This window comes from Propithecus coquereli, unplaced genomic scaffold, assembly GCF_000956105.1.
Source record: "Propithecus coquereli isolate 6110/MARCELLA unplaced genomic scaffold, Pcoq_1.0 Scaffold56, whole genome shotgun sequence".
Classification (NCBI taxonomy): Eukaryota; Metazoa; Chordata; class Mammalia; order Primates; family Indriidae; genus Propithecus; species Propithecus coquereli.
Genome location: NW_012151507.1, coordinates 5,102,929 through 5,112,356, shown reverse-complemented (window position 1 = coordinate 5,112,356; position 9,428 = coordinate 5,102,929). Strand labels below are relative to the sequence as shown.

Sequence of the window (9,428 nt, the reverse complement as noted above, 5' to 3'; positions counted from 1 at the left end):
TATATACTTTAAAGAGAAGAGACTATTCATCCCAACAGATTACATCTAAATTCACAAAGGAAAGTTTTTTTAAAACATAGAACTTTATATTCTGATTTCGGAAAATTGAAATAGCTTATATTCTATGAATTGCACTTGATATTTCAAATTAATGTGAAAAATTGCTTCCAAACAAGTTTCTAAATGTGCATTTGTTACTGCTTATCTGTAGGAGTTCAAGTACAAAGTGCAGATCATCCTCCAAAAATAATGAGTATCTCAGACTCACATGACTTCATATGCTGAATAGAGCCAACTACTTTATCAAAAGAACAATAAATACCCCTACCACATGGCCATGGGGCCCAGACCTCCTAAGTAGGTAAACTCAGAGTTGATCTTGACACAGACTGTACTCTCGGAAAGTGGTGGAATTGTAGGAAAGGTTCAGCATGTTTGTTTTAGACAAACCAGTAGGAGGAATGCATGCGACAATCAAGAGTGTCACGTACTTTGCGAAGCCAATGAAGTCTTCGTGGTTGGTGTTGATGTAGGAGACTTGGATGTCAATCAACAGCAGTACCTGTACGTTAAAGAGAAACACTTCGGTGAAAGCCCATCTTAAGAATTCTCTAACGTTAGATTCAATAATTGCCCACAAATTATTTACCTGCATTTCTTCGATTAGAAAAGTTACATTAATTTTTCTTCATTAGACTCATAATTTTGTACTCTAAATTCGTAAGTTAAAAATCTACTTGAAAAGTAAGTCTAAGTGCCACATGAAGAGCATTATAGTTACAGGCATGTACTATTTGCTAATTTCACAAGAACCTAGAATTATTCTACTCCTCTAAAATGTAGGCACAATGTTCAAAAGAAGGGCAAGCATGTATAAAAAGACGTGTGGCAGGAAGGCCAACAGGGGGCTGCTCTGAGCTTCCTGCTCCTGCACACACCATAAATTAACCACAAAGTAGCAATATCGCCTCTCGTTTTTCCTCTCCTTTCCTATTATCTTTAAGCTCCGTAGGCATCTTATCAACCAACTCAAAAAGGCAATGTACACATAAATACAAAGCCTCCGTGAGATCAGTAAGCTTCATTAGTAAACCAAAACATCGGTCGGTTCTCTGCTAAAATATCACTTTATCAGAGTCTTCCCTGACCATTCTGTCTAAATTATTAACAGCACTCTTGTTACTCTCTATCGTCTTACTCTGCCTTTTCTTTTGTAGGACTACCACTAGCTGACATAGCAAGTTTTTGCGTATTCCATATACAGACCTCATCTGCTGTCTTCACTGCTACATCCCCAGTGCCCAGAACAATGCCTGGAACATCACGTGCATTCAGTCAAGATTTGTGAAGGAATAAACTGAATGCACGTCCCAGCCAACATGCAAATATTCTTATCATAAGATATTTAGAAGCTGCAAGTCAGACATTTGGAAAGTCCCTCTGTGGAAAATATTCTTCGACGGGGGACAGGGAGCCTGAGACAGAACAAGAGGGGAACAGAGCAACGGGAAACTACGAAAGAGGGTTTCATTCCAGAGGTGTTCAAAACTGAGCTCCTCTTCCTAAGTTTTCTTTTGTTCTCCAACTGTGCCCTATCTCTTTCTAGGATGCTGAGACTTGATTGGGAAAAATAAAGGACTCAGCAAATCTCTGCCTGAATACCTCCCGAGCTCTGCAGTTTGACTTTGTTGAATAAACTTTTGATGACCACAAGGAGTATTTTGATGCTGCCTCCCTTCATTGAAGGTAACACTTGAGGGCACGGAGTCCTCGTGGTAACAGTTCGTAGACACAGTCTACATAATGCTCTCCAGTGGATACCTCCTTGGGAAAGCTTTCTGTGATCCTCACCTCCTAACCTCACCCAAGAACAGGATGGATCGTGCTATTACTTTTAGTCCATACACCATAATTATACATATTGCACCCTATTCTTGAATTTGTGTTTACTGCAAATGTAATTATATAATTTTGTGTGTGATGTTTCTCTTTCCTGCAAGACTGTGAGCTCCACAGAAGCAGGAGTTATGTCTGGGTCACCCTTTTGTCCCCAGAACCCAGCATGACACACGATAGGTGCCCAATAAATACTTGTGGCTTTCACTTTGTAACTATCTACCAGGCTTGAAAAACTTAACTTTAAAGGGAACAATTTATTCCCGTACAATTAGTATATGGCCACTTATTATTGTTTCTTACTCAATACCCCGTGCTATGGGTTCTGAGGTTTTGCCTTTGTGACTAATCCCCACCAGTCATCTGACCAAATCTTGCTGAGAGTCACAAGGGGACCTGCTAAAAGAAGATTTAAGAGATCACTCCAAATCCACTCCCATTACCAAAAATAAAGTCAAGGCACAGGGGCTATTGGGTCAACAACATCACACTTGTATGAAAACGTTTCATATAGTCAGATTTAGTTTTGTTTCATCTCTTGAAGAAAACTGAAGAGTTAGGAAGAGTGACCATTGTTAGATTAGCTATAGTTTTGCCTCTATTCTCCCAACAATAAAGCCACATTCCATTAAATGTTATACTCCCACATCCATTTGGCCAAGAGCTTGTACCAATAAACTATAATATTTAAGCACAAATTGTTGCCACCATAAGGAACAAAATATCTATATAATTCTCAACATTGCCAAAGGTTGTCATGAATATCTTGGACGTTCACACACATTAACTTGGACTGCAATATAGGAAAAAAGTGGAAAAAAATAAAAGCTATGGCTGTTCTCATTCATATTCCTGGAAACTGGGAGTCTGTGTTCACTCTAGGAAAAGAGCCAGGTCGCATGTGGGGGATGAAAAGGAAAATAGTCCATTTTTTTCTCATTTTTTCACTTTCTCAGAGTTTCCCACTGCCTTTTTCACCCACAGTTATTGCATCTTTAGTTGAAGAAAAGGAAAGCTACCCCTGGTAGCAGTAATCATGCACAAAATCAACCACTTCACCACGCAAGTTCATGTATGGAAGTACCTAGAATAACAGCTGGCACACAGAGATATTCAAAAACCCTTTAAGAAAAAAGCTCAGATTTATGGTTTTCCATATTTTTCATTTTGAAGACTTTTCCCCTCACAAAGCTTCCAGAGCGGAGGTTGGCAGTAATTCCATTTTTTTTTTTTTTAAAGATAGAAAACTACAAGAATGTCTCAAAGCAGTTCAGACACAGAGACCCAAGGAAACAGGTCACTGTCTCTGATCAGACACTTCACGAGTACCACGTGGCCCAAGGCCCAGAGAGCTCAAAATTTAAATGTGAGATCTATCCCAGATGACATGTTCACATCATCACAAGTAGGCATGTTTTTGCTATGCCACACAGGTCCTTATTAGCGGCGACCGCTAGTAGCTTCTGCAGGCGGGTGACACCTGTGAGACCAGGCTGCCTGTGAGTGTCATCAGGAGGGAGATGCCTGCCCCTGCCCTCATGCCACACTTGGGGAATGAAGTAATCGCTGCATCAGAGCTGCAGATGGAAGACACTTTCCCTTGAAATCAGGAAAGCCAAGTCTTCCTCCTATCTACTGTGTGTCATAGCTCTTGGGAACAACAACAAAAACAACTAAAATTAATTAAGAACCAAGAGCTATATTTGGATTACTTCATTTCATCCTCACAAAATGCCTGTGAGTTAAGTACCATCACTGTCCCACTTTAAGAGGAGGAAATTGAAGTGTAAAAAGGACAAGTAACTTGTCAGTGGTTACACAGAAAGTCAACGGCAGAGCTTGAATTCAAAGGCAGGGAGTCTGAGCCCAGAGCTCATGATCTTAACAACAAAGCAAGGTTTGAACACGTCATTTTGCTAAGACAAAAATTCTGAAACACCGAATAGCAAGAAGTTATCACCTGACTTAGCTATGATCACAAAGATGGTTTAAATAATAACTCCAATGGTTTTTTTTCAATGTTATTTTTCTATAGGCTCCCTAAGAGTTAAATAGGATACCTTATCATTTGAATATCATAAAGACAATAAAATAGAAGTTAGCTCGTTTGCTTAAGGTCAGGAGTACAGCTGATTCCCCAGAACGTAAGTTTTCTTGGCCCAGGGGCAGCCAAGACAGCAGATGGGGTGGGAGAAGGAAGCTCTGTCCATGGGGCTATACATCTGGCTCTGGCCTTGATTTCACTGGCTCATGAATTAATATTGACTTGGTTATCTCAAATAAGTCACAAGGCCCTATTTTCTCCACTTTTGGCTATTGCAGCTATCCAAGAGTGTGAAAGTTGGAAAACAAGTAAAAACTATAAATAGTGGTTAACTAATTTTCAAAACACAACAATAAAAAGTATTAACAACGAGCCCCACAGCTCAAGGAGAGGAAAGGCTGTGACTGGGGTCACTCACAAATGTCCCAACCGTGGGGCCTCCATCCCTCTGTCCCTCCACCCCGCCCACAGGCACACTCTGTGCCTGCTGTGCGTCTCTCCCTGTGGTCTGTTCCAGTCTCTCTCTTTTATCTCGTTTTTCTCCCATTTCTCCCCTGCCCCAACTCACTTGAGAATCACAGACTCTTGGAATGCTAACTCACGGAGGCTTTCAGAGATCATATAGACCAACATCCCAATGCTGTCCATGAGAAAACAACAGTCCAAACAAGTGATTTTCACAAGAACATGCTGTTACTCTGTGGAGAACACATGGCCTAAGTCCAGTGTTCTCTCCACAACATCACATGTGCAGCTGTGCCATGGAATTCAAAAGAATTTAAAAACCTTTGTTTTTTTCCCCATTGTAATAGTTTATATAAGTAACTAAGAAAAAAATCCACTCAAATGTAGGAAGCTTTTGTAATTTTCATTTAATCCTTCACATTTTTTAATTTATTATCCTGACTTGAAAATTATCGTTCTAAATCACAGAGCTAGGATTAGAAGACAATCTCAAGGTCACTCCTGACAAACCATATATACTTACAAAATAGTCAGAAATCTTTAAAAGAGCAGGTCTTAAATTTTTTTCAGTCATAGGTTCTGTGGATAAGCTGATGAAAAGCTGTGTCCATTCTTCTCAGAAAAAAATAAAAACACTAAACATTTTGCATAACACTGTAGGAGTCTGTGAGCCTGCTGGAGCCCATCTGCAGGCCCATTAAAAGTTAAGAACTCCTGTCTTAAAGAAAAAAATGTGGAATGCTTCTGGATTTGTGGTTTTCAAAGTAGAACGTATGCATGTGATGATCCGTGGAGTGTTGTAGAAAATAATAATGGAACTCCTATTACTGTTTTTAAATTTCATTCTTCTGAAGTCTTTATATTTGTTTATATTTTTAACATACATAAGATATTGGGATAGTAACACATGTATAATTCGTTAATGTAGTTGCTTGTTCCACTATTTCTTTTTTTCCATTAAGGGATAGGCCGACTGCTGGAGACCACCAGACAGCCTTGGAGACACTTTCCACCTCCCGCAAGCTCCCTGCCCACCAGGGAAATTCTCTCCTTACCTGGTCCTTTGTCTTCCCTTCTCGCTCACGAATGTGGTTAGCGACGATCCTTTCCGTTTCCTCGCAGAGTCTGGGGAAGTTTGCCAGCTGTCAAGAAAAACAGATTTGAGTGTTAATACTCAAAAAGTTATACTACCAAAAAAAGAAACAGAGATAAATTATGTTATTTTACAGATGATACTCATTACAGTTCTGGAAGTGAAGTATCATGAATTCCTAAAGAAGAATGTCAGAGTGATAGAGGAAGCTCCACAAAATATCATCAGAAGTAACCTCATTATCTGAGAGGAAACACTGAAATCCGCAGGGCAATTCCCTAGAAAGAAAGCAGATCCCTAGATACCACCTAGCACTATGCACTGCAGAGTTGGCACTTAATACAGTTCAAAGATAAAGACGGAAAAGAGAATAAAGAAAAGGATAATGACTAATATCTATATAATACAGCACCTGCCATGTGCCAGGCTGTGCAATAAGGACTTCATGAATTACTTCCTTCAATATTCGCAGCAATCATAAAAGATAGATTTAACTGTAATATTAACCCCATTTTATAGAGGAGGAAAGTGAAGCAGAAGAGGTCAAGTAACCTTCCCAAGACTAAGCAGCTCATAAATGGTGGGTCCAGGATTCCAAACCAAGTCCTAGGAGTCTGGAGCTCATGGTCTTGTCATTATTCTCTGAGGATGATTCATTCCACGAACCACACAGACTATTTTAATTTTTTTAATTCTCCCCTAATAAATGTGTACGTGTGCATATTTTTTTGCAAAACTATGGAAAGAATGCATGTCAATCACTCCATCTAAATTATGCAGGTAATTATTTAAAACGTAGTTTACAAAAGTGAATGGATTAATTACAGCTATTTTCAACATAAGGAAGAAAAAGAGTGGGTTGCTATGAGGATGTCTAAGGAGCCCTACTCCAGAAGGAGGACTTGGTCAGGCAAAGGTGCGTGAGAACAGCTGTGGGGAAGACAAAGCTTACCAGGGAAAGGAACATGTGTGAAGGCATGGAGGGGAGAGGGGCAATGAGTGGTGAAAGAAATAAAGGAAGGTTAGTACAGAAATTAAGAAGGATGGTCTTGAGGCAAAGCTAGAAAGGTTGACAGGGGCCACGTCGGGAAAATCCGTGCAAGCGTGTTAGGAGTTCTGGTATTGAAGCAATTCAGAAAAAACAATGGTGGCTTCTATTGGGATGGCAGCAGTGGAAATGGAGAAAAGTGGACACATCCATGGCTTATTCCAGGAAAAGATTAATTCCCATTAGAATTTTTTCCAATAACTATTATGTTGGCAAATTGCTATAATTATTTTTTATAAGACTTATCATAGGTGAAAGTATACTGAGATTAGCACATTTTAAACTTGCTGAAGGGATGTCAATACAAACAATCTTTCTGGAAAGCAATTTGTCAATATGTATTAAAAACCTTATACACACACACACACACACACACACACACAAACTCCAACCTAATTACCTCACAGGATTCTAGACTAAAATGATAAGAGCATTCATCACAGTATTAGTTGGATTAGCAATAATGAGACAAATAAACAAACAAAAGTATAAACTACCTAAATATCCAGTGATGTTAAATAAATTAAGGTAGATCCCCTTACGGAATATAGTGTAGCCATTTCAAATCACTTTTTTGGTAATATCTAATAACATGGTAAAGTGTTTATGATACCAAGTGAAGAGAATCATGATATTAAATGTATAATGTGATTACACACGAGCATAATGCTATGGTTTGAATACTTGTCCCTTCCAAAACTAGTTGAAACTTAATCCCCAATGTGACAATATTGAGAGGTGGGGCTTTTAAGAGGTGATTGGGTCATGAGGGCTCTGCTCTCGTGAATGGACTGGTCCATTCGTGGATTAATGGCCTATCATGGGAATGGAACTGGAAGCTTTTAAGAAGAGGACGAGAGACCTGAGCTAGCACGTTAGCAGGCTCAGCCTCCTCACCATGTGAACGATACCCTGCACTGCCTTGGGACTCCGCAGAAGAGCCCCCACCAGCACCAAGGCCCTCACCAGATACAGTCTCTAGACGTTGGACTTTTCAGCTTCCCAAACTGTAAGAAACAAATTCTTTTTCTTTATAAATTATCCAGTTTCAGGTATTCTGTTATAAGCAACAGAAAATGGACTACGGCCAGGCGCAGTGGCTCACGCCTGTAATTCTGGCACTCTGGGAGGCCAAGGTGGGAGGATTGCTTAAGCTCAGGAGTTCAAGACCAGCCTGAGCAAGAGCAAGACCCTGTCTCTACTAAAAATAGAAAGAAATTAGCTGGACAACTAAAAATATATACAGAAAAAATTAGCCGGGCATGGTGGCGCATGCCTGTAGTCCCAGCTACTCGAGAGGCTGAGGCAGGAGGATTGCTTGAGCCCAGGAGTTTGAGGTTGCAGTGAGCTATGATGATGCCACTGCACTCTAGCCCAGGCAACAGAATGAGACTCTGTTTTAAAAAAAAAAAAAAAAAAAATCACGGCCCAGTGTCTCTTCATGAGGTCACTAGTCCATCACTCACTCACTAGCACTCTTAATCTGAATCCTGATATGTATGCTCATTTGAGGGCTTATTTATGAATTATTGCAAGATACAAATGGAGCTTCCGCTTCCCATTTTGGAAACATTCTGCAGGGAAAACTATCACTCCAGAACCCCTTTTGACACTCTGAGAATACTGCAAGCTATTTTTTGTGGCTTTTTAAAAAGCCACAAAAGCCTTTTGTGAAGGCTTTTTAAAAAGCCTTCGGAGTATGGAAGGGATAGCTGATCAACACCAGTCCTTCTTGACTATTGCAAACACGAGTGGTATATCTGGCACTAACCACTAGCCTGCCTTAGGCCACCTGAGCTACTGTTGCTTTCCTGAACTCAGGTAGCATCCCCAGCTATCAAGGGATGTTTGCTTTTTTTCTCTTTATTTCAGCATATTATGGGGGTACAGATATCCAGGTTACATATGTTGCCCTTGCCCCCCCACCAAGTCCGTTTCAAGTGTGTCCATCCCTTGGATGGTGCGGGATGCTTGCTTTTCAATGCCAGCCACATTGTTATAGAATCGCACTGCTTTAGAGAAGTAAACTATACAGCAATAGTAGTCTACCAAGGAGGAGTGGAATGCCTTTAACAACATTTAGGAAGTAGATTCCAGCAGAAGGTTATTTTTAAAGCCACCAAAGAGTGGCAATATAAATATTTATTCAGAAACTAAATACTTGACGACAGCTGAAGGACCCCAGGCCGGTACATGGCCATCATTAAGTCAGGGAAAGGCCAAAATGACAAGAATATCCCATGAAGTAGAGACATCTAAGAATGCCTCCAATCTACTGGCCTTGGCAGGAAGATTTGTGTGTGTGTGTGTGTGTGTGTGTGTGTGTGTGTCTGTCTGTCTTCAGACCTTCCCAAGCTTACTACCATGCACTCAATTTTACCAGGAAACGAACCTGCCAGAGCCATAATTTTGTACTTACAATTAGGTCAACTGGAAATCAATAACCCTAAATAGTAAATGGAACAGAAGAAAAGGGAACATACTAGAAGAACTGTCCTTACAGTTCTTGCCTTACAGGCAAAGGAGGAAAAACATTGAAGAAGACACCAAGCAGTGTGAGACCTAGGCATCGCTGGAAGGCAGTAATAAAACTAGTTTGGTTACTAGCTGGTTGACCTTGAACTGGTTGTGGGAGTACAAAAGTCAAAACCTTGGTTTTCATTGCTGGCTCTCAAATGTAAAGCTCTAGTCCCAATTCTTCTTAAGATACATATAGGAAGAGGGCCAAAAAAAAAAAAGTGTCCTACTGACATCCGAAATAGTTTCTGATTAGGCTTTCTGCCACTCATTTCCCTAGCCCATTCAACGAAGTCTCAGCTTAGCGTGTGTGGCGCTCCACTTAGCTTTAAAACATACTCGACTCTGATCACTCAGTTGGCTCC

At 40.3% G+C, this 9,428-nt stretch overlaps 1 protein-coding gene across 2 annotated transcripts in view; it reads right to left on the bottom strand.

The window, feature by feature from the left end:
- The window catches only part of DNM3 (dynamin 3), a 607,030-nt gene that overhangs the window by 378,666 nt on the left and 218,936 nt on the right, over nt 1-9,428 (bottom strand). For both annotated transcript variants that reach the window (XM_012657777.1, XM_012657778.1), the window contains exons 11-12: nt 5,461-5,547; nt 492-562 (exon numbers count right to left, since the gene is read on the bottom strand). In XM_012657777.1, the coding sequence (XP_012513231.1) occupies nt 492-562; nt 5,461-5,547 (158 nt within the window). The remainder of the gene's footprint in view (nt 1-491; nt 563-5,460; nt 5,548-9,428) is intronic.